At 40.4% G+C, this 26,181-nt stretch overlaps 1 protein-coding gene across 1 annotated transcript; it reads right to left on the reverse strand.

Annotated features, from left to right (window-relative positions):
- Positions 1-8,657: 8,657 nt before the first annotated feature.
- Positions 8,658-25,176, reverse strand: LOC103142122 (protein Wnt-11-like). Its single transcript, XM_007558010.2, has 6 exons — positions 24,910-25,176; positions 23,038-23,207; positions 19,292-19,536; positions 16,112-16,389; positions 15,736-16,028; positions 8,658-9,606 (listed from the first exon to the last, which is right to left on the reverse strand). The coding sequence occupies exons 2-6, from the start codon at positions 23,118-23,120 to the stop codon at positions 9,432-9,434; spliced, it is 1,074 nt and encodes a 357-aa protein (XP_007558072.1). The 5' UTR covers positions 23,121-23,207; positions 24,910-25,176; the 3' UTR covers positions 8,658-9,431.
- Positions 25,177-26,181: the final 1,005 nt, after the last annotated feature.

A 26,181-nucleotide genomic window follows, 5' to 3' on the forward strand; every position in this document is an offset into this window, starting at 1 on the left:
GCCACATCTATTGCTTGCTTGTTCTGTAAAATATGGTTCTTGCAAATGAGAGCACAAGTTGAAAGATTTGTGAGAGCAACAGGCTGATTTGCTGTGATTAGCTTGAGAAGAAACGTCTGAATTTGAGTTCCCAGCCATTCGTTTGGACAACTTAACCGGATCGAAGGGAATTGGAATCAGCTTTTATGGCTCCCGTTGTTTACGCGCTCTAATTTAGGGAAGTCTAGTCGCAGTTTGAGCTGCCGGGCCTGGACTCGCGTCCTCGCGCTTCGGCCGGAGGTCAACAGAAAATCAGCAGCAGCCTCCCGAACGTGAGATAAAGATTGACGCTTACGTCTGCTGACCTTTTGGGCCGCGCGCGGCCTCCATGAGAACGGGGTACTCTTCGAGAAATAAACAAGAGCCACATCTGCTTTCAATATGTCAGTATATGTGACAAACAAAGAGCTTTTCCCCCGACAGCGTCCAACGTTGTCAGTTTGTTTTATAAAACTGGAAACAGAAAGAGCGCACCGGAATCGCTTCAAATGGAGACGCACTAATTAGTAAAGAAAGGGACACTCTGTTTACGGCAGATGTTTCTGTTTGCTGCTCAGAAAAGCCTGTGACTCCCTGCACAGAAATATTAAAAGTGCAATGAATTATTTTTGAAGGGATTTCAAGGAATTGGGCTAGAAAAAAATGAATCCCCAACTAGAATGTTTTTTTCTGTTTTCTCCAACCAGCTGCCTGTTTGAAAACCAATTATTCTAAAAAACTAATCATCACAGGCAATGTTTCATTTAATATTGTTCTCCTTATTCACTCCAAACAGATTATACCTAAATGACAATGATCAGCTTTGTGTGACTGCAGCCTGTTAGATTAAGACATTAACGGGAAAAATAACATATGAGAATTAAAAAAAAAAAAAGCACAACATGGAGACTAACGATATGCCTCACACAGACTAATGGCCCGACCGCCTAGCTGATCTGTGGTCGGAAAACGGGGTCGGGCAATTGCACTTATCAGATTGTGTTGGCTGATCCCAGAGCTGCTGGATGGACGAATGTTTCTCTCTGGTCTGAAGCTCTGGGTGGCATCCAGACTGTGGCTGGTAACACGAATTCCCCAGATCAGCTTTAATGAACGCTGCGTTTTCCAGTCTTCTGCTTCTCTTGAGTGTTTAAAGAGAAAGCAACACAGGGCCTGAACGGGCTCTTTCTGGTAAGTGGGAGATTAATTAAGGCCAAACAGAAAAGATAGAAAAAGAATAAATAAGTAGAAACATGCGTAGGCGTCAGTACTGATTGGTTAAAGGATCTGGCATAATTATACTTTCCGTGTCTACAATGAAGATGAAATTTCCAAACTTGAAGTTTGAGAAAGTAGAAAGTTCAAATTCATGCGGGTACAGTTGGAGTTTTTTTTTTCACCAACACCCGACCTCAAAGTCCAACAAGGCTCTCCTGATATAAAACTGTTAGAAGAAGTATTTATTTATTTTTTATGTATTTACAAGTCTGCTAATATTTAGCCTGGACATGCAGTGTAACATTTAGCAAATCCCACTAGTGTTCAAACTTAGAGGTTGGGTTCAATTGGATTTGATCAAATCCAATTGAACCCAGGTGACCTCTGGTTCACTGTTTTCATAAATACCTTGAAAATGATATCAGACTTTCTGCTTAGTACCACAAAAAGGGAACACAAGTGATACTTTTACTGCAGCTTGAGAACCATGGTTCTCAACACTCATCTCACAAGCTGCACTGACTCTTGTAGCATTAAGTCATGTTGGAGGAGGTAGAGGTACAAATATAACTCGGAGTAATTGTAAAACGCAGCTTTACAAATTGGTTTTGAAGGTTTTGGAGGCTTCTGAAAACAGGACGTGAGTTGCAGAATGGTGAAGTGGAGCAGCGAGATAAAAACAACACAGTCTGGGTCAGTTTTTTGACTGGATAGGACGCTGCAGGAGATGATGACCTTTGCTTCCTTTTTTTCCCCCCATAAAGTATGATGGTAAATCACAGATTCCACAGAATGTGTTCTTAATTCATCTCTACAAATTGTTTTACTACATAACGCTCTTGTAAGGATACGTTTCCAGGACACAGTGTGACAGTTTCCCTTTTTATCATCCCAAAGCAGCAACGAAACGTCTGGATGGCATTGAAATGATTCGGGTTTTTTATTGTGCCATAGTGAAAACAAAGAATGTGATTGATCAGCCGTTGACGTTATTCCCGGCTCCAAGCTTCAATATCCGAAGAACGTGAAACACACGCTGTACGGCGTTTCTATTGCTGGAATTTGAAATCAAATATTTTTTACCAGAAATATGAGTAAAAGTTCCTACTTATCTTGAAAACAATTTTACCGGACACACACTGTGTAGAACCAAGAGTCATCTTCAGATTTCTGTTGCTAAGGTTTAGCCGGTTTAACCCAGTAAGACTCTTTGCAAACACATCAGGGTTCTGCTGATCTTCACATGAATAAAGTCTCTTTAACCCTTTTCAGTAATGTTGCTTAGCTAGCTGCTTTTCCCCTCCCGGTTTGTTGACTCCTTGACTAAAGGCACAGACTGCTCTGTGGCCCCCCGACCAGATTTACTGCGATTATGCGGGCCGCTGTTTACTTTTCCCAGCACACTTAGCTTCCTCTTCCTTTCATTCATTCATATTAATTCTGCCTTTGCTATTTCCTTTCCTGCGGGGCTTCAGTTCTGGCTTTCCTTTGCTAGCTCGACCACACACGTTAGCATCGTCTTAAATCTCTCAAATACAGTTTCATCTGTTCCAGTGTCTTATATCATACTCAAAGAAATGCAGCTGGTAGAGGGAATAAAATAATAAAATACTGCAAAAGTCTCTTGGAGACAGAGTGGAGTTGTATTTTTAAACCGAGAGCCATTCCCAGATTTTCTGAGTTTGTAAAGTAAATTAAATGTTTTTATGTTTTTTTTTTTTGTTTTTTTTTGTGAATAATGAATCACATGCACAGTTGTCAAAATATTCACAATATAACAAACAAAAATAAATAAATAAATCTCAGTTAAAAGTAGAACGATAAAATGATACTGAAATGATGGGTCATTTTTTTGTAAAAGATGTAATACTAAATTGTTGGAATCACTGGTCATTTTAAAAAATATATTTTTCACAATCTGAACTTTAAGTTTCTGCATGTGAGCAAGATAAACCAGCTTAGCTAGACCTAAACCAATGTGATTTTTTTTGTATTTTGTTGCTGTTAAAACTAATAAGCAAAAACATAAAAAAAAAAAAAATAAATAAATAAATAAATAAATAAACTCTCCAGCTCAGTCCAGAGCATCCCAATGTCTTTCCAGGCTTTATAGGATATTTCCCCTCGAGGTCCGAGACTACCATAGGGTCTTCTACCAGAATTAACCCGATCAGATCTCATTCTGTTCGTCATTATCCGTATCACATGACCACATATGAGAGTCCGAACCTTTTCTGTTTTGGCTTATCTCTCTCCTCATTACAAAAAACTGCAGAATTGCATAGATTAGGGCAGACACAACCCTCATCTATTTACCAATCTCCTCCTCAATCCCTCCATCGCTGGTGAAAACCTGATCTGCAAGGAGCACTCCACCTTTTTCTGATCTTAAAGTCACATGACCACTAATGGGTCATGTCCGTCTAGGTTCGTCAGTGACATTGACCTGATGAGGAAAAACCTCAGCATCTGGCACAGTGGACTTCTGGCTTCTCATTTGCGTCCACTTACGGGTCTTTATTTGAACTGGTTTGTGACTAAGCACCATCAGCTGCTGCTGGTGTCGCTGTTTGTATCTTGGCTGTCCACTTGTTTGTCTTTATCTAAAAGAGGTGCATGCCTTGCACTATCCGTGATCTCCCAGCAACTTGCCCAAACACAAACACAAACATACACACACACACACACACACACACACACACACACACGCACACACACGCACACACACACACACACACACACACACATCCAGAGACTCTCAAACACACATAAGCACCATTTAAACAGCACACAGTGCTGGGCTCATTTTTTAAAGGCTGCAAAGTGAGGCTGGGGGTGATGGTCCACAAAAGTCCATTTACAGTACGGGTCAGTACATCTGAAAGGCTTTACTGCTGCAGCCAAATTCTTTGTGGCCCTCATTCACAGACTGAATGTAGACTGCAGGCTGCACAAAGGCAATCAGCAATATATTGTCCGGGTCAACATTAGCCTCCGATATATTTTCACTCCGCTCCATTAAAGCCCTCTTTTCCTCCTCCATTACCGGGCATTTCCCACAGAGCAAGGGGTCACGCAAACCATGAGCAGATACTTAGATATTCAGACAAAGAGAGACAGAAAGAAAACTAGAACAATGGAAGTAATTCTATTTTTAGGGTCTGTTTTGGACAACCTAGCGCTAGTTTTGAGGCTATTTGTTAAACGGTTTTAGCCAAATCTCTTCACATTCCAGCAAAATCTGGAAAGTGTAATAATACAACTGAGTAACAACAGGTTCTAATTGTGGCGGCACAATCGGGCCTCACATGAAGCTCGTTGCTATGTGAACTATCTGAAGGTGCGATAATTTAAGCGGGGTGAGGCTGAGGTCAGCTGAATACTTTCACGGCTTGATGATAACGGTGGTTGCTCAGGAGGGTAACTCGGCGATGTCCAGCGTTTCCACACTGAAGCAGGTCAGGTGGGAGCACTATCTAATCTAGAGGAGGTGTGAGGGAATTAGTCAAACCTCATGCTTGGCTTGAGGTTTGACTAAAAAACACGGCAGAAGACATTCCCAACATTAAACAATTTACATTACGTCTCAGGATGAGAGCTGTAGGATCTTATGTGTATGCATTAGCCTAAGAAGAGAGAACTTTCCAAGATTTCTCTCTCCACCTGCCACTTGGGTCAGCTCCTCCACGAGGCGTTTTCAGGTCAGCCGAGAAACATAGACCCTCCAGGCCTCGAGCTTGTCTCTGGTCTTCCTCTGGGTCTCCTCCCGGTGGGACACACGAGACATCATTACATATTTACATTGCCACCAATAACAGGAACAGAATCCTCCGTCTAAGTCCGACTATTGTTGGTAGTTTTCAAAGGACTCCTTCCTAAACTGATTTGTGCAAACTACAACATTCTTTGGCAATATCCCAGGGACATTGCAAGCAAAAGTAAAATGAGGCCATGCAGCTCTGTTCTCCGTGACTGGGAGGAAACTCATGGACAAGTGCTCTGTATTGCAGCCGATGATAAAATATTTTTGTTGTCCAGCAGCCATTATGCAGAACAACAACAGAACAAACTTTAGCGTTGTCTTGTAATGAAGTGGGTGGGTTGTCAAGTGAGAGGCTGGGCTTGGCCGGAGTAATCTTGGAGACAAAACATCCAAAAATTGAATTTTGCATGTTTGCATCATGATAGTGGCTCCTTAAAGTCGCAGAATGTAACTTTTATTTAAAAAAATATATATGTTTTTAACACGCTTGTTAAAACTGTCACCGTGTCGTGACAGTTTGTTATGAGACTATCTGTGGAAAGATCGAGCTCCTCCACATCCTCCCTGAGCTGTTTGAAGAAATCTCGCTGCTGAATGTGCTAAAGGCAAAGAAACAACTTTGCTTTATAGGAAAACAGTTTATCTGTCGTGACCGGTTGCCATGTTAACTGAGCATTCATGGCAGGCTGTGCTAGCTGGAGCATAACAGAGAACAAGGCGGGAAGAAAAAGGAATGAGCAGCCGCACACAGAGGAGTGATTGACAGCACTAAGAACCTCCTCCTGGCTTTAATTGCACTCGGAGAAGGCAGAGGATCTTAATTTCTTCACAGATTATCTGTCTCATATCATACTACATGGTGACCCCTTCAACAAATAAGAAATATATAAAAACCTTTTTTTTTTTTTTTTACAAGTTACCTTCTGCAGCTTTAACCAATCAAATGCGAGGGTCTTTTTCACAAGCCATATTGGCAGTTTAAATGATTTCAGGATGAATGAAGGAATTTTTTGAATATTGCTATAAACTGACTGCAAATTATTTAAAATAAATTTAAAATGTATCTATTCCAAAGCATTCAATAACATATTTAAATGCAAATAATATAATTTCATGTACAATAATGTTCCTCATTGTCAATAACAGATACAGCTGTAGTGCAGAAGGTGGCGGGTTAAAACAGTTTCTACAAGGATGAATTATAAGTGACTGAGAGCAGTCGAAGGAGTCATCAGCTATTTTCTCCTGATAGGAACATAAGAAGGAATGCTGATGATTTAAGAGTCCTTGGGGTTGATGATGCAGGTCTGGGTACAGACAGAAAGAAGTCCCAACAACCCCACCAATCACCCACCCAGACTCAACACCACCTCCAAAGCCTTTAGCTTGTTGCTGTACAGACCCAGCGCCATGGATTCAGCCGTGCCACCTGGACTGGAAGCTGTTTGTTGTTTTTACCTATAAGTGGCCAACTCTCTGTTATTCGTGTTTCGATTTGATACAGTAGGGGCTTCCGCACTTCCCATATCTGTGTCCTTTGTCCCTTTTTTCAGCAGCAAAAACTGTTTAATCCGTTGTTAACATGTCGTAACCCTGCTGCTGTGCAGAGCTACGCAGGTGTGTGTTTGAATCATGGCCGCAAAACCAACAAAGAACTTGGCACAGTTTTCCCCCCAAAATAACCGAATGAGTTGAGTAAAGCTGTTGGATGCTGGTAATGTTAGCTAAAAGATGACGAGCTATACAGAACGTTAAGCTTGCTAACAAATAGCCTATAATCTACTGTGTTGTTGTCTATGTTCAGCTACGTAGATTTATTTCCTTCCCTTCCGGCCCCAAAATAAACGATGCCCTCCCTGTTAAACTCATCTCTGTCGGTGTGAGCCCTCTAAGCATTTGCTGCTCGGTTCCAACACCCAGTCACATTGTTAGCATGCATCGTCATTGCTTTCCTGTTGGAACATTAAATAAGTTTGTGTATTCAGGGCCTTGGCTTTGGATGTGGAGTCACATTTCTTTTCATTACCTGAAATAGATCCGCCTAATGGGATCCGCTTAACCTGGGTTTGAAGCCAAGAACGCAATAAAAGAGAAAAAAAAGATGATTACAGCTGTGAAGCAACTCCTTAGTCATTGAATATGCGGTTTTAAAAAAAAAGTGCTGGTGAGGAGGTTCGCATAAGATTGATTCTTTTTAGTGAGGGAAGGGAAATACTCTGAATTTTTCAGCTTTCATAAATTTAGAAATCTACCACTAAAAATCATAAGCAGCCCCCTTAGAGGACTGTTGTTTCAGGCCGGCAGAACTAAGCCTTTATGTTAGCAAAAAAAAAAATCAACTTGGCTTATTTCATGTTACAGCCGGAAGTGGGGGTCTCACACAGATAGGAAGCTGAGGAGTTAAGGCTAAAGATAAGATAGTTGCTTTATTAATGCTTTATAAGAAGGCAAAACGTTCAGTTGAATAATCCAAACAGCCTGTCAGGTTGAACCCTTCAAGTCAGTTACAAATCTTTTCATGTCTCATCACTGCAGAACCAGAAACCTCAGTGTATTTCATTGGGCTTTTGTGTGATAGACCAACATAAAGAAGTGAATAATTGTGAATAAAAAATGGTGGTGGCCCCTCTAAATAAATGGTTCGTTGTGCTAACTCATAAACATTAGCTGCGCTAACGCTAAACTGCTACATCAACATGCTATTTAGCAGAAGCTAATGATGAAGCTTCTGCTTCATCTGCTTCAAATCAAATGATTTCACTCGAGCACCAGTTTAATTTTGACATTATAACTTACATGCTCTATATCTTCATATCACCGTCCATGTTTTATTTTGTTCCAGTGCATTTTTTATTTGACATAAAGTCATATGGGGAAAAACAGAGAGAAATTGAGGAAACAGAAGAGCTGCATAAGCAGGATACATATTCTTAAAAAAGAAGAGCATGAATATAAACGTCTATGTGACCAAAACTTAAACACCAACGTCAAACTTTATTTTAAATGGGAAATTTGCAAAACAGTCAAGGAAATTAGCGATTTTAGGATTTGTCCTGAAATTATATATTAATGGACGCAAAGAGCACTAAACGTTTTTAAAATTAGCAAAGGTGAAGAGAACAATTATGTCAGCTATTAGCGCTTTAGCGGCTTTTCTGCCGCATGGAGAGGGAAGCTGGTCAGAAGGAAATTTCCAGCAGGACAGCAATCTTAAGCATACATCAACTGTTCATATAATCTCTCTGTACTGTGTGAGTGAGCCTGCGCTGATTGGAAAGGAAGAAAAGGCTTAAATGTCCCTCTCTAGATGTGCAAAACACGCAGAAAAATACCCCAGAAGATTTGCTGCTGCTGTAATTGTTCTCAACCAAAGCGTTGACGCAGAGAGAATTCATTCAAATCCAAACCACATTTTTCAGATTTTTATTTGAACCCATTTATCATTCTCCATCCACTTCACAATCATGCACTGCCTCGTGTTGGTCTCTCACATTAAAGTCCAGTAAATAATATTGAAGGTCAAGTGGTATGAATATGTCTGCGAGGAAATGCTGAGATGATCTGCTTTAATACAAAATATACTGCAGCTGCTTTAAATGGTATGAAACAACATGACTCTTAATGGTGTTTAATTTAAAATGCAAAGAGTCTGTGAGGCTATGGGATATTTTATAAATACTTATTTCTTTATTTCAGTATACAAAATAACAGTATATACACCCACGCAAAAGTGGTTTACAAAACCCATGAGTTACGCTCATATGCTCTGAAAAATAGAATATATTTTGATCTGCCTGCATGAAATTGAGATAATGCACCGTTTCACAAAGTTCTTTGATTTCTTCTCTCGTTCCACAGGGAATCAGGCACGTCATGGTCCAGGCGGGGCACGTGACGAGTCCCAGGCATCAACCACAGAAATGATCCGTGATTGAAAAGTATGTGAGGTTTTCCCTTTGTGTTCCTCTGTGGGGTATTGCTCCAGAGGAAAAGAAAAAAATAGTTTCGATAGTACCTAAAAAAAAAAAATCTGAATCCATGAGAGCCCTTTGATATCCAGGGAAGGAGGCCAAACATATCCTCCAGCATAAAATCCAATATCCAATATTATTTCTTTTTACTAGAGATATGTTTAAACTGGCTTTCCGTACCTCTGTCACAGGGTGAGGGGTTACGATTACTAACATGACAGCGGATAACACCCGTTAGGATGGTCCTCTTTCCACACTTTTCCCATCAACAAACCTTGAAGCCCAGTTGGAAGTTTTGGAGATGAAACGTGATACGGATACTGCACAAGAATATACCAACTCTTGTTGAGATACGCATGCTAAAGCTGAAGACTGGAGCCTTCTGGGTACTGTAGTGCTTTGGTTAATCTGTAGCCTGGGGAGGGAGAGAGGGCTCGACGGGGGGGCCGCCCGCCAGTGGATCACTTGCAGACGTATCTCTCCACGTTGCGCTCACATTTTTTGCAGGTCACGTAGCAACACCAGTGGTACTTGCAGTGGCAGCGTTCGACCAGCGTCTCCGTGTAGGGGTTGTAGCCGCGGCCGCAGCACATCAGGTCACAGCTGTCGCTGCCGACGGATGTTTTGTTGCACTGCCTGCAAAAACAAAAAGAAAAATAAAATAAAAAAAATGGGAAGACTCCCCCTCAGTGAAAATATTTTAAAATAAAACATTTTCACATCTAAAATAGCAAAAATAAAAATACATTATGGCACAACAAATAAAAGCAAACTCAAAGAGTACTGAAGGTACGTTTGGTTTTAGCAAACAATGACAGTACAACTACAAAAATAACCTTTAAGCAGGTATTAAACATACTTTTCATTAACGTTTCTGTTTTTAAAAGTAGTTTTTTTAATGGTCTATGCACTATTCTAATTTTAAACGTTTTTATTGGCCGTAAGCAGAAAATTATTGTAATTAACATGCATAAAGACTGATACAGTCTCTGACATAAGTTAACTTTTTAATGTTTTAATTTATTGAATGGGTCTGATTGTATAAGCAGGTTTGTTTTAAGAATGCTTAACACGTCTGGTTAACAACAGTCACCCCACCGATGCCAACTTTGCAACTATTGTCGCTATATTTAGTCACTTTTCAAACAAACAAAAAAATCTGCGGCAGCCAAATTTGGTATTGGTTTAAAAAAAATCGGTATTCAGAAAACTGTAATCAGTGCAACCCCAGAAATCAACCCTGTTCCCATTTGAAGCCAGGGAAGAATAGCTTATAAGAGGTTGTACATGTTGGAAACATGCATCTCATTCTCTGCATGTTAGACTCGGCCTAGCATGGCTGTCTTAGACTTATAACAAATCTCAAAGCTCTCTCCACAGATTTCTTTTTCTCTGAGCTGGTCTCTACCAGAAGACTAAATCACAGATTTATAAATCCATTTTTGGAAATCTACGTACGTATCTGCTAAGCTAAATCGACCACCAGACGGTGAGGTTTTACCTATACCTTCTCGTGGTCCCGAGGGTCCAATCTGAACTGAGGAAGAGGTCTTTGCTACAAACTGCTCCTATGTCTGGAATCAATTACAGAACGTCTGAATTATAGCAGAAGCTGATCTCTGAACACTTTTTAAGGGGTTTCAGAGGATTGTACCTAAAAATGTTTCCGTCTTTGGAAAATAGATTTTTCTATCTCTAGTTAGAATGAGGTGAATGAATGTTTTTTAAATCCCTTTCAACTCAATTAATCCTTTCATGCACAGTGGTCACTACGGTGGACAGCTGTCTAAAAGCCATGTTCTTGTACTTCTTGTGGATTTTTATGTTTTAAATGCACACAGACCACTGAAGTGGACACTAATGCATCATAAAATACACCATCAACTGCTGGCCATCAGCTGCAAATGCAAGAAATTATCTTTGTTAAATCCAATATGGCCAACAGACAAAAAAGCATGGGAACCGACCCGGTCCCTCCTTCTACTGTAGACGACTCTGGCAGGTAAAAAAAATATTGTGACATCAGATAAGCCCTGAAGAACAACACTACTGATGTATTTTTCAAATAACAACTTTGTATTTGGAGAAAATTACAGTTGATCACCTAAAAAAATAAAATGAAAACATTTTATTTATTTATTTTTCCTACCTTTTTTATGCCTTAAGAAAATAATTTTTAAAAAATTGGAAAAAAAATCCTGACACAAAGGATCATAATTCATGCATGAAAGGGTTAATTTACACTGTAATTCTTTAAAAAAAAAACTCCTGCGCCCCCTCGCAGGCCCTTCGATAATCTTCTGAGAGGTTGTGACCGACTGTTGGGCTTTAACCTTTCGTGCTCTCTTTATTCCAGACATTTTTTTCGTCCATTTTGTTGTCTTTGAGCAATGGCTGCTTTGGCGCCTCTCATTCCAGAGGCCCGGAGGCATCCCGAATGAGCAAAGAATAGTCCTGTCATAAATCAAACGGGACACGACCCTCCCTTTCTTTGGCTCGCCCCTCCGAACGTAACTGTTTGGTTTTATGGTGGCGGGGTGTTAATGACCAGCCGGGTAAAAGAGCCTCTAAACTAATGACCGCTGCAGGAGGGAGGCAGGGAGAGCGAGGATTGAGAGCGTCAGGTTTGCTGCATCAGAGGGAGCCAGCGGGCCGCCACACTGGTTAGAAGAGTCAGGAGAAAGAGGACAAAACGTCTGCAGGGCTAGATGCAAACATCAGGATTCTGCTCAAGGTCAAAATATCAGGTCTTTCCAGGACATGACAAGCCAATGCAGCAAGTGATCCCATTTCATCTATTGGGAATGCTGGCAGAATCCCACTTGGATTTTCACTAAGCAGGCGATAGTTTTTTGTTTTTTTTTGCTGGCAGAAAGGGAAGAACGAAGTTAACTATGGTGTTAAGAAAAGAAATACGCAGATTACTGCTGGCACGCTTGAAATCAGAAATTAGATGGCTACAGAGAGGCAGCAATTTCCTCTGGTGATTTTTTTATGTGGGAGAACACAAACTGTTTAGTTCTGGACAATTTTAGCTTTGGTATCAATAGATGCCATCCAATATTATTATTATTTTTTCATGTATGTCCTCTTAACAGGGGCATAATTTTCAAAGTTGACTTTTTAGAGCGTTATGTCATTTTATAACGTTATTCCCTCTTCAAAAACTTAACTGGAGTTTTGCTCTGATACATTTGTGCATGTATCAGAAATCATTATCCCATGGCAACCAATCAGAAGTGCCTAAATGCCTGTTCATACAATGCTCCGCCTATTTACCCACAGGTTAGCAAACACCTGAGCTTATCATACAAACTACAACATTCCTAATAACAACTGCAAACGGCATCACAGAGAAGTATTGCTGTGCTGACATGTTAAAGATGGAGTGTCGGAAATAGTAGGAGCTTCTTAAAGAGACAGAGGCCAATTTCAAGGCGTCAGAAATGGCCGTAATATTTTAAAATAGTTTTTCTGTATAGACAGTATTTTCATAACAACTGAAGGTCACATAGTTAATTGATTGTGCTATAAAATGGCACCGTGTGTCTGGAAAATACATAATACCCCCTCTGTGCTTCAGACATCTGTCATAGGTCCAAATAAAGCAACACAGAACAAAAATCATTTAAAAAATATTTTACAGTCAAATTTTTAACTTCTCGGTGACCTTAGTCACTAAAATATCACTAAAAATCATGACACAGAGGTGAACTTTCCCAAGACCGGACTGCCCCCCCAAAACTCCCAGAACAACATCCATTGCTCTGCAGACCTCTCTGAAATAACATAGAACAACTAACTTTTAGCTGTGGCCTATTATATATGGTATCTGCAAGTTTCAGCAAGTCAAGTTTAAAACGTTTTTAGATCTTTTTAATGCTACCTTGAATGACAATCCTGCTGCATTACAATCAAACCAAAATGCAAATTTCTGGGGTCTATTTGTGGCTCCTGGTGCTTTTTCACCACAGATTTCACCTGGCCTCAGAAGTCAAAAAACAAATGAATAAATGAATGAAATACAAAAAAAATATAGTTATAGAAAACAATAACAGTTATAAGTGAAGTGCATTCTTCACGTTCAGTTTCAAGATAGGAACTATTGGCTTTCTTTAAAATCTTAAAAACAAATCTCAGCTCAAGAAAACGAGAGCGTCACACATGCCCAACAGGTCGAGTATCAGCCAGTAACGACGTGGCGGTCATAGTGTAAACACTTGTGAGTATAAAGCATGATGTTATAAGCTGTGTTTCTGGTGTGTTATCACCATGCACTGCACTCTGAAAGTGTCCTCCACATTAAGCCGGTCCTCTGCTTATCTGTGATAAGTGGCACAAGACTGCAGGACTCATGATTTAACAGTCATGTGTTCTATATGACATTTACAACAAAACAAATCTGTCAGCTGCTCAGACGGCCCTAATATGGCAGTGATGGCGTCTGTACCAAGGTACCATCCTCTGCCTCCTGAAGGATGAAAGATTCATTGTGATCCGTAAAAAAAGGAAACAAAACGTCGACACAGGAGCCAATCTGGACTTTTTGCTTCCACTCCTTTGTTTGTAATCCTCTGCAACAGAGAGACGTTTAAATTAGCGACTTTTAATTAAATCTGTGATTCTACGGGTTCTCTCCTGCCTGATGTCTTCTCCGAAAACGAGCACGGCGTGGGTCCATCTTTATCTCTGGCCGCCGTTGGCTAGATCCCCGTTTCTGCCGCCCACTCAGAGCAATATCAGCTCCAGGGGCCCTCGGCGCTAAGAATAACTCCATTAGTAATTGTTTTAGATAACAACACAAGCGCTCCATTCACAGTGGCCTTTTCAGCGGCACATGCTCAGACGGGGGGGCGGTGGGGAACGCAGACGGCACTCCGCTTTTTATCAGCCGGGCCTGGAAAATAAACGCCGCTGAAAGGCACGGCGGGCGGCGTTTCGCTGGAGCTCACTTCCTGGATGAGCAGACGTTCGGGACTGGTCATTTCCTCCTTTGTCTGGTGCTGATATGAGTCACGCTTACAAATCTAACCCAGAACCCATCGGAGGTTATGATGGATTTGTTTTTTTTGTTTTTTTTTACCTCAAACATTGCTTTGAACAGTGATGCCTCCAGCAAAAAGCTGTGCTAAAAACTGTAGCGTTTATCTCCGGACCTCGTCAAGGTTCTTTGGGCGAGCTAAAAAACAAACGCTCGACGTGGTTAACGTTTCCACCGGGGAGTCCGAGACGGAGCCACAAAGCCGTACAGGCAAATCACGAGATTAAGAGTCGTGCTTTTATGTAATAAAGCTATAAGTGATAATGTTGTTATAGAAAATACATGTTAGACCTCCGTGTTCTTTTGTTTTTGTGGCGATAGAAGAGATGAAACAGCTGTGGGCGTGATTAAATCCCGAGGTTATAGCCATAAATGTGATTATTTTACAGCATTTACACTGTGAAACCGTATTATAATCAGTTCAGTCAGAGGAGGCTTTTCTTTCTCTTTTTCTTTCTTTCTTTCTTTCTTTCTTTCTTTCTTTCCTTCTTTCTTTCTTTCTTTCTTTCTTTCCTTCTTTCTTTCTTTCTTTCTTTCTTTCTTTCTTTCTTTCTTTCTTTCTTTCTTTCTTTCTTTGCTTCTCCACAGATGGCTTTAATCAAGCGCTGATGGTTTAAAATCCATTATGATTCAAGTTAACATAAAATATGAACTGACTACTTCAAAGTGATATGACAAAATGATTATTTTGGAAAAAATGCAGCCCATTAGAAATGCTTCGCTCTGTCCCTCCACAAAACTCCAAAGGTCCACAAGTTATAAAAAGGCTGGTGAGTTTTTATCCTGATCTGAAAAACACGCCTCTGCAGTTTCAGTCATTAACGGCTAAAGTTTTCATGTTGAGATGATGGAGATAAAAGTTAGTTCCTGTGGATCAGTGAGTTGGTGCCAACACCGTCTCCCACCTGTTTTCTGAGCACTGCTGGTTAAAAACAACTCAGCCCTGATCGCTTGGTTAGAAGATTGAGAAGAAAATAAATCAGCTGTTTGGAAACATTTCTTGATCGATACAAGCTAAGCAGATGGTTACAAAAATAGATTAAAAGACGCACAAACAAAAAAAACAAATTCAAATTTATGCGCTAAAATGTGAGTTTCAGTTAATAAAATTCAATAACTTATCATTCATTTATTGTTTGCTTGATCATTGCAAACGATGCATCTGCAGCTAAAAAGATGCATTTAATATTAACATGTGAAAAGCTCTGTCCTTTCTGCACAACTTAGCATCAGTACAGTGTAGGCTAATTATTTTTTTTAGATTAACTGATTCGCATTTAGAAAGCAAAAGTTGCTTAATAGGAACATTTTATTTTATTTTTTTTTATTTATTTTTACAAAACTTGGTGAAACTAAAGCTTTATTTTCTTTTTATCAGTAGTGCAAAATGTATTACATTTTTGGCTTAATTACTGCTCTGGACATGTTATTTTTCAGCAAGTGCCTTTTTTTTAACAAATATACTGTAACTACAAATCAAATAATAGATTAGTTGATTATTTTAATCATCATGATTAAGCCGATTAATAGTTTTACTTTTCAGTTTAAATAAAAGCCTTTGGATCAGTACTTTAACACTTTATACTTTTGAGTAAATCAGATGGCAGGCTAATTTGTGGTATTTTGCCTCACTGCTGCGACAGTGACAGTGACAGTAACGGTACGTGGAGCTGAACAGGTCGTTTTAGGAATGAAAGAGACAGAAACCCAAATGCTGCTCTTACCTGTCCTGCGTCCCAACAGAACCCAGTTTTTCGTTCTTGGTGCAGAAGTCAGGGGAGCTGTGCAAATAGATCATTTCATTCTCCCGCAGCGGCCTGACATCAATGTCTTTGGGGACAAGCTGCTTGCGCGTGCCCATGGTCCGGTAAACCACCTTGGTAGCGGACAGGTACTTGGACTTCAGGTCCATGGCGATCTCCCGGAGGTCCTGGAGGCCTTTCCAGCAGGTCCTTATGGAGCAGGACCCAGAAACACCATGGCATTTACACTTCATCACCAGCGCCTCTCTCAGTGCCTGAACACCAACGAATCTGGATTAACTCACCACATCTAGAAAGAACAACTGTGCAGAACTCCTCCTCTCTAACACCCGCTTACCTGTCTCCCGACTTCGCTGTTGTGAAGCTGCATCAGCTTGTTGGCACTGGACCCGGAGCGCTTCATCTTCATGGGGGCGTCTGAAAACTTGGAGCCCATGAAGAGGCCGTAGTTGAGGTTGTCGGCACAGCCGCCCCAGCGGTAGCCGGGCTCTGGGATCTCTGCGGGGATGGGGCCACACGTACACGTGCGTAGATCCCCGGAGGTGCAGGCCTGGGCGATGGTGTGGCTGATGGTCGCCGCCGACAACGCGTACACAAAGGCGGCCTCCCTCGTTCCTGAGAGACGCATCAGAGTATTAGGAACAACGTTTGTGTGGCCTCTCTGGCCGCAAATGGACCTAATTTTTTTTACTTGTTTTTTAACTTTTATTTTAATATCATGATTTAGGGCTTAAACAATTAATTGTGATGAATCAGTTATTGAAATAATCGTCAACTAATTTACTAATCGATTGATCGCTAACTGCATTGAGATGATATCAGCACATTCAGATCAGTAATTTGAAAAATATATGCATATATATTTTGCATTTACAATAAATCATTTTTGACTGCACACGTGTTCTATCCAAACTCCTCAAGTGGAACAGTTTTAATTTCACCTGCCACAGCATTTTAGGCAATAAAATGTTTATCTTCTTCTCTTGAATTATTTGGTTTATTGTTTGTGTTTCTAATATATTATATATTATATAAAAAAGACCTAAGTGGTTAAATGGAAAATTTAACTAATATCTTTACTGATTTATTGTCTCGACTTCTAAAATAATCGTTAGTTGCAGCCCAAGTCATGTCACAAACGTCCAGCAACTATTTACTCAAAAGTACAAACTTGGGCTTTAAAGTTTTTGTATTTGTTGCTAAAAATAGATTAAAAACATTTTCTGGACCAACAAATTATAAAACATTTCACCCAGAAAGTTCCGAAACAGAACAACTTCCCTGTATTAGGAGAAAATACCCTTTTTTCTACCTACAATAATTTTTTTTCTTTTCCACTTTGTTTCAGTAAATTATTGAATTTGCATTTAATTGTTCAGAAGATAAGAAAATAACAGACAATAAAATTATTCAGTGCCCTCAAGTTTACAAAAACTTGTACACCCTGACATAGGGAGACACGTTTTATTTGAAAAAGTCATCACACTCCTGCAACATTTTCACATTGTGTTAACTCAACAACCACTACCATCAATTATTTTTATTGCAAGAAGAAAAACACAAATGTTTTTCTTCTTTAAATCCAGCAAATAATTATGCTGGATTTAAAAATGGCTGCAAAAGGGGATAGAGCTCCACCTTCCAGCAGGACAACAACTACTGACATGCAGTAAGAAAATATATTTGAATCAATCCATGCTCAGGTGTTACGATGACCTCATCAACGTTTATTCACAGACTCTCCTGCCAGCTTGACTGAGCTTGAGGTTTGATTAGGTACAAAATTCAGTGCCTAGATGTGCAAAGTTGTTAGAGACATACACTAAAAGACCTGCAGCTGTAAATGCAACAAAATGTGGCTCTATCATGAGTTGACTGAGCTGGGGTGTAAAGTCAAATGCACACCACACTTTTCAGATTTCACTCTTAGGAAACTGATGTGTCAAACTCACAGAAAAGGGGCCAAATCGGGCCCACGATAACTTTTTATGTGGACCTCTTTGTGCTAGAGACTTCAAAAAAACAGTTGTGTGCTTAAACATCATTTTATGAATGAAATCAATGTTTTCATCTTCAATAAGTTTCTATTTTCACAAATATTTAATTCTAAGAACTCATCAAACAGAGGCAGCTATTTATTAACAGTCTAACAGTTAGTTAAAGGGTTTTATAGATACAATTTGCCGCAGCCGACTGTTTTGTGATCCAATCTTGATGTGATCCAAAATGAAAATGAGTCTGACACCCCTGACTTAAGGCCTGCCTCTGCAAGGCTCTGTATAAAAACAATTAAAAGCATTACATTGCAGCTTTCATCACGATTCACTCATTTAAAGATGCTCACAAGATTCACTCATTTAAAGATGCTCAGATGAAAATATCAAGGAAAAAGGATAAAAAGCCCACTTTTGATTGCCATATTTAAACCCGCTCTGCTTCTTATTCTGCCTCTCTAATGTCTGTTCTAACTGTTCTTAAGTGCTTTCTTTGGTTTTGTTAGAGCAAAAAAGCAGAGACCTGCATGCACAACGACTGGTTCTCATGCTGTAATGTAGAGTGAGCGCCGATGTGATTGGCAGTGACGTGCGCACACATTATGTCAAAGCATGGGAGCAATCGGAGGTACGGGAAGAAATCACGGTTAGATCAAAGCCAGGCCCGGTCAGCGATGAGCCATTTCCTGTCCGGTGCAGACTGCTCGTTTACCCCAAGGCAGCCATGTCCTGTTCAATGAGCGCTGTACGCCCCAAAACGCCTCCTCGCTTTTCCCGACGCGCCGTCCCTGAAACTACCACTGACTGTTTCAAGGTTCTCTGGCGATGGGAAACTGCTGGATCAAACTGCAGTTCAAGCAGGCATGCGGCCTGAGAAAACTGAGCCTTTCAGACATACCAAGCCAAATTACCACACCAAGTAACAGCCTCGGTTCAATTCCTTTCTAGGGGTTCTTCGTGTTAAAGCGATGGGAATTATTTTCCTGGCAGCAAAATTATACGGCGATCATGGAAAACGTGCTTTTAATCCAAACGAGTCTGGCTTTAAATATTTGCTTTGATTTGGAACAGGGGCTGGGCGATGTGGACTTAAAATTGTATCACGATATTTTGTGGTACTATTGTGATAATGATAAAATTGACAAAAAATAATAATTTATTCATTCTCTTTTAGGGGAACTTTAGCTGTGACTGCATGGCGCAGCAATCAGAGCTCCACAAACACAAATACTGCTCTCGAAAAAATGTGTGATGTGCTTCTTTAGGACACCAGTCAAAGAAAGAAGTATGATTAGTGTCACTAAATGCACATAGTAATTTAATTTAATCATATTTTCCAAATTTATTGATGTTTATTGATAATCTCAATGAAAAAAAACTGTGAAGAAAATAGTAAAACTAATAATATGGGCAATAATTTGAACTTATCACGACAAGTGATAAACGATACGATAAATGCCCATCCATGTTTGAAACACAGCGGTTTCTCTCTCTCTCTCTCTCTCTCTCGACGCCAGCCGTACCTCTCTCCAGGTCCGGCCGATACTTGGTGGCGTTGACGGGGATTTCGATGGAGGAGCAGTTCCAGCGCATGTCGGCGAACGTCTTCTGACACGTTTTCTTGACTTCGCGGGCGGCTTGGATGATGGTCTGCATGAGCTCCAGGTTGCTGCGGCACAGCTGCGCCTGGGAGGACACCATGCCGGGGAGCAGCTTGCAGTGCTGCGTCTGGTTGACGGGTCTAGAGGCGGGTGTGTGTGACAGCGCTCTGCAAACAGCCAGAGAAAAAAAAGACAAACGCACTTTCAGTCAGTGTGTTCTCGTGATATGCTCCGTGTTAAGCCTGAAATGTTAGCGCATTTGGCCAGAAGATAAAAAACGATGATGTTGTCGTTTTGAGACCATTTTTCTAACTCTTAAAATAATAATAATGGCATATTGATGCAAGTACACCTCTCAAAGGTTGAAAAAAAGAACATTGATTTCTGACATTTATTTCTGAAACTGGTAGACATTTTAAACATCCAAAGCAAATACATGAAACAACCGAAAGAATAAGTACAATTGATTATGGAGTAAAAATAATACAAAATTGCCCTTCAAAACATGAGGCTCAGCCAGGGAAAACTGGCAAAACTGCCTGTTTGGACTTTTGTAAAACCAAAACAAAATGTGAAAACTTTGTACCATGTGAAATGTTTGCAGCATTTTTCAAAAATGGCGGCTTTTTAATAACATTAAAGTGGAGCATCTCTTTAAAGATTAAGCAAACGAGACAAACAAGCACGCAAATGTAAATGATTGCTCTCATTTTAATTTATAATGGGATTAACTGATTTATAGCTTATTGTTGACTGGATTACTCCGCATATTTTGATTATGGTGATGGTTAAAATATATTGATTGCTTGATGTGTGAAAGTATTACTTTTATGAGGATAAAACTGCGAGATTTATTCCTTTCATTGTGCCAAGTGTTTGATTTCTGTCTTTGCCTACACTTTAACCCCTGCTCTGGCACGCACAGACAGAAAAGCACGGGTCTATCACACCCTGCAAAGTAAAGTCAGATGCATATTCATAATATACAAGTGACTTCGTCTTGGCGCAGGCATTTTCTTTTGTTCAAACACTGAAGATGTGCCAAAAAAAGAAGAAAAAAGTGAAAGAAAACATCCAGAGAAGCTCCCAGCGCAGGAAGTGTGGTCCTCTGCGGCTTCAGTCTGACATGAATCAGCAGAGCACAGACAATGAGAAGTTGGACGGATTCGGTTTGCAACGATCTCAGACATTAAAGCAGGTTAGGGACCGAGCTCGCAGCGCCTGTTCCGCATTAGGGGGGCCGCCGCTATGTGCCTGGCGATTCGGTGCGACTGAGCCGGGCTCGAACCGAGCCAGCACTCGCAGGTGTTTACAGCTGCATCTGTTTTGAGTTGTGCTGCTGAGCGCGATCGGGGCTCTGCAGCTTTCCCACTTAGATTCACCACATGGCATTCAGGCTTCTGACCGGCACACCTGCTGAGGTGTTGCCAGCGCGTCCTGCAGCCACAGGGAACGCACAACGGCGAGGATTCACGACAGACACACACAGTGATGCAGGAATCAATCAGCCGGTGATTGAAACTGGAAGTAACGCATGTTTTGATGCATGAACTGATGCATATTTTCTCGTTTTGTTTTGTTGTTTTTCCGTTGAAACAAATTTTACACAATACCAAGGTTCTACTCTGCATCCCCAGAGTCAGAGCCAAACAGGCAGTGTTCAGTTTTTAAGGTTCACTAATAGAAAATAGCAAAACTGTCGAAACACTGAGTTATTTTAAATCGAAGCTTTCCCCTTCATTTGTGATAACTGGAACGTTGATCAATATATATCTTTAATATTTTATTTAGGGGTTGTATCAATTATCATGACAGATTTGTTGTCATGATAAGAATTTTGATTTATTGTTGTCACGAGAAATTCCAGTTAATGTAAATGTTTTGTTTTTTTACAGTTTTTTCGCGAGAGCATCAACAAATATCGGTAAATTCGAAAATGTGATTACATGACGTGTCTATGTGCAGTTTAGTGATATAAATCACACCTCTCTAACTGTGTGGCATCCTGAAGAAGCTTATTTCAAATAGGAATATTTTTCAGGAGAAATATTTGTGGCGCTGTGAAAGCCGTACCACGCAGTTACCTAAAAAAAAGAAGTAACAAATAGTTTTAATCATCACTTTTATTGTTATTTTTTTATTATTATTATTCTAAGTCAACCTCCCTCACCGCTAATTTGATTCTGATTATTTTTTTGGCGTTTGTGATGATGTCATTTGTCAAAATATAATGTTTTATTCTGGTTTCATAATTGGTGAAACTAGCAAAAAACAAAAAACATGCATTATGTTCTTATGACGTAAAGCACTTTAACCTGCCTTGTTGCTGAAGTGTGCTGTACAGATAAACTTGACTTGAAAAGTTATATTTTCAAAACCGTGAAACCTGTTTCAGTCTTTCAGACTTTCAGCGTTTTTCCCAACTCTGTGGAGAGAAGTAGAGCTGTGCTTCCCTCCCCAACCCGTTGCTGCACACTTTTTCCCTCACTTTAAGACAGATTCAGATCGCTTAATCTGTCAGTTTCAAACAAAACCAACTAGCCTCATTATCAAGGTAGTGCTGCCTTAAAACCACGGCTGTCAAGCTAAAGCAGCAAAAAGTGTGACTAGTAGAGCGGCCAAAAACACACACAGCAAAACGAGACCGTATTCTGTGCAATAAGCAGTTAAAAATACCTTTTTCATTTTGCTTAGGTCTACACATTAAAATCATAACGGCACCAAACGTAATAATAAATAAGTTGTCTTCTTTCAGAAACAGTGTGAAATTCTTTTGGCCCTTTATTTAAATAAAAGTGATTTAATCATGCTATAAACGTCCTTTTTTTATTATTTTAAAAATCTATATTGTACCACACAACTTTACGTTGTTGTGTTTTCACTTAAGGTTATCAAACCAGCTCATTTTACACAAATGAGTTTATATGCATTAAAGTTATCCGGGAAAATACACAGAATGAAAAAGAGCGGGTTTGAGCTGCAACAAAATCAGAAATCACATCGGTGCATCTCTGTAAACTCTGCAAAAAAGAAGAAGAAAATAGCAAACGTTCACCTCAAACATAAACTAAATCTAAAATAGCAAACTGGGAATTTTATGGACTTTCCAAACCTCTTGTGAAAATTGGTTGTTTGCTTTCACATTACAGCAAGTAAAAGCAATCAGCCTCGGCATTGCGTCTTCCAGCTACAGCGAGCCATTTTTTATAATTTGAGGCCTAACTAGACTACACACAGAAAGCGGTGACACCACCGCGGCGCCAACTCATTTTGCCCTCCTGCTCTTCTTCTGCCGCCAGAATTCGTCACGTTCGCCGTCTCCGATGTGAAAACGTGCGACATAAATTGTGTAAGATTTTACTTTAGGCCGCATTACAAGTAATGAAACAATTACGATTTCCTTTGTAATTTCGATAACCAGCGGCTCAGTCGCTCTCCCCCCATCATCGAATACAAACACACGGAAAACACAGTGGAAATTCACGGAAAGCTGGTGTCTGTTTCCAAGCTGCCGCGAGCTTTTCCACTTTCCGAAAACATCCAGCAAACAAAGTTCCAAATCTTCAGTGAAAACAGTTTACACGTTAAGCTGGTGGGGGAAAAAACAAAAAAAACACACACACTTTCTGCTTATGGAACAAGACGGTAGGATTGTAGAGGATACTTACAGCCATTTGATGCCCGAGCAGACCTGAGACAGCAGCAGAGCAGTGAGCACACCGAGAGGCAGGATGTGAGAGCTGCTCCTCATGATGGCTTCCAGTTCACACGGGACGCAAACACAAAGAGCTCACACTCAGAGGTCAACGCGCATGGCCCGGCCCACAGTCACAAAGTCCTGCAGCAAATCAGGAGAATATCAGTGCAACGCACACAAGAAATTCAGCATGAGATGTAAAACGCAACTTCAACTTGAAGAATTCACATTAGGATAAATTTAACTAAGTGCATTAAGTCGTACTATTTTCCATTTGGATTATTTTGTCTTTTTATTTTCAGGCTTAATTTTACTTGGTGAAATCCGTCTCTAAAATATCAAGGGGTGTTGACATGGGAAACAGAGAGAAGAGCAAAAACTACATAAATAAAGCAAATATGGGGAAAAACTTCTCAAGGCAGAGTCCACTAGCAGCTGTTGTAGGCCAAGTATTCAATCGTACAGCACGGAAAATCCTCTGCCGGAGCTCGTTCCAGCCAATAAACACAGGGAAAACAAAAGCAACAGCAGTGAAACTTAAAGACAAAGGAACAGTTTGCATTTTCACAAAAATCTTTATTCTGCAACTGTAAACATGCTCAAAACGGCACAACCAAAAATAATAAACTGACTTTACTGTTTACATAATCTGAAACTGAACACAAACAAATAGTGTCATACTTTAATTTTTCTACTCATTCCAATTAAGGGAATCTGCAGTGTGGGATTGTTCCGTACCACGCCATGTATATTCAGTTTATTTTCACTCCTTTAATTCAATTTATTGTCACAAGGGAAAATGTGAGAAGCTCCAGATCAGGATCACATTAGCAAGACAGCAGCTCAGATCAAGGCAGTGATTTGTGTAGAGAGAGAGGGGGACGGGGCAGATCCTCTGAGGCCTGATCTGATAAAAACAGCCACTGATAAACTCAAAGCCTTTGAAGAGAGCGCGTGAAACGTGCACGCCGCTGATAAGTCGCGCACGTAAAGCGCGAGGTCCGCAGCTCGGCGCTGATTGGTTGGAGTCTCTTTGGAAGCTGTTTTAACTAAATTGGGTGATATTAATTGTTGCCTTGGTGTAGATTTATGTGTGTGTGTGTTTGTGAGAGTGTGGGAGCGGCTATTCAAGCTCTGCAGGTTTTCACTGTGAGGTAAATACAATACAATCTTTAGCTAATCGATGGACAACGAGAAATCCTCGAGGAAAGCCTATTTGAAGCTTTTACGTTTTAAATGACGTTCCGACATTTACATGTGACCAAGACTGACCCAATAAGGTAGCTCCTGTTTAAAAGGTAGGTCTGCACACACACACGCACACACACACTCTCTCTCTCTCTCTTCCCCCCTCTCTCTCTCACACACACACAGAGGGAGAGAGAGAGGAAAGTTTTTCTTTTCAGTCTACATTCTCTGTTTACGCTTAGTTAAAATATCTAGGATAAACAATTGGAGACTAGCTAAGTAGGCTGTATTACTTTTAAAGGAAAGATGCATATTTTTTTGTTTCGTGTTTTTTTGTGTGTGTGGTCATTTTAACAGTTTTAACTACATTTTAAAAGTTAATGAACGAATCAAAATTTAATTAAAAATACTTTTTAGGACAAAACATTCCGTCGAAGCAGACCAAATATTTCTACCGAAAGACTTCAAATCACCTCCATCTGAATGTCTCATCACCTACCATAAAATGATAAACTGCAGGTTGCCGCCGCGACAACAAGACCTTATTACAGCCTACGGTTCCGCCGATGCTGTTTAGCAGCGCATTATTTAAACCGAACACCGCGCTGTGAAGCAGCAGCTGAACTTTTCCTCCAGCCGTGTCTCCGCGGCTCACCTTTACCGCGCCGCTCCACAAGTCCGCACAAGCAGCCAGGAGGAAAAAAAAGTTAAATCTCAGCGGGTCGCGTTATCCTTCAGGTCAGCTGTCCTGGTTCCTATCAGCCGGAAGCTTTAGTAAAATCCAAGACGGGGCGGTGGATGGGCTCCGGACAGGTACGCATGGTGTGTGTGAGCGGTGTCCGGCCAGCAGCCTGTGTGTGAGTGTGGGACAGACAGAGAGGCTGGAGTGGAAGTGAGCTGAGTGGGGGCAGACTGAGCTCTAAAATACCCCTGCCCCGCTTTGATCTCACTGCTGATGTCAGAACCGCATTAGCATAAGAACGCGGGCTGCACCGGTGTTTGGACCCGGAGCGAAACACCTTCATATTCCCACAGGGAGCTGAAGAGGACAGACTTCCAGTCAGCCCCTGATGATAAATAGTCCGTTCACGTTTCTGCTCAGTGACATCTTTATGGTTTCTCTGGTTTTATTAACAAACGCCAGTAAAAGTCCATTACAGATCCCTGCGAGGATATTTAGTGGTGTCTTATCGAGCTTTGCATTATGTCACCACTAAGATATTGTCTTGTAAATGTAAATGTTATTTATATATGATGCATTAGATCAGAATCTTATTTTTTTACTCTTAAAACGACACACCTGTTTTAAAGTTTTAATCTTATGGTCCTCTTCGGGGAATAAAAGCAAATGAACGTTTTGCAAGACTACTAAGTTTTAATGATTTATTTGTGAAAACCCTGCTGGGACTTAAGTATTATAGTAAAGAAAGGGGGAAACTTTTGTCTATTTTATGTTGCATCAGAAAGGCATCCGAGTCCAAAGAGTCCGCCGAGCCGATCCAGAAGTCCTGTTATTGTTCCGAGCACTGAAGCTCAGTAAATCCACTCAAATCTCAGATCAGTTGTTCTCAAACTGTTAAGCTTATGACTTGCAAAATGTCAGAGGACAACACTCATTACTCTGAGAATCAGTTAAACGTTTTATTTATTTCTGCAGGGATACAAAGACAGCAAAGCCAATATATTGTTTTATCCACCCTGAAGCGGTTTTCCGTCTCTTCTAACATTTTTAGCCGGAATATGTATTACCAACTGTTATTTTTATTATTTTCTCCAGAGGATTGTCATTCCATATTTATTGATACCCAGTCTCAACTTTGCGAACCAATGCCTTAGACGACCAGGGTAACTAACGCCTTGTACGGGGACTAAAATTGTCTAACAATATGTTTTGTCTTTTCAACTGCCAGTCAAAAATTATATATTT

This window comes from Poecilia formosa, unplaced genomic scaffold (genome assembly GCF_000485575.1).
Source record: "Poecilia formosa unplaced genomic scaffold, Poecilia_formosa-5.1.2 Scaffold93, whole genome shotgun sequence".
In the NCBI taxonomy this organism is placed as follows: domain Eukaryota; kingdom Metazoa; phylum Chordata; class Actinopteri; order Cyprinodontiformes; family Poeciliidae; genus Poecilia; species Poecilia formosa.

Excerpts from the sequence above, each read along its gene's own strand:
- LOC103142122 (XM_007558010.2), bottom strand. The coding sequence starts at position 23,120 with ATGAGGAGCAGCTCTCACATCCTGCCTCTCGGTGTGCTCACTGCTCTG. Across the intron at positions 19,537-23,037 it reads TGCTCGGGCATCAAATGGCT|AGCGCTGTCACACACACCCG; the intron begins GTAAGTATCCTC and ends GGCTGTTTGCAG. Across the intron at positions 16,390-19,291 it reads TCGGCCGGACCTGGAGAGAG|GAACGAGGGAGGCCGCCTTT; the intron begins GTACGGCTGGCG and ends TGCGTCTCTCAG.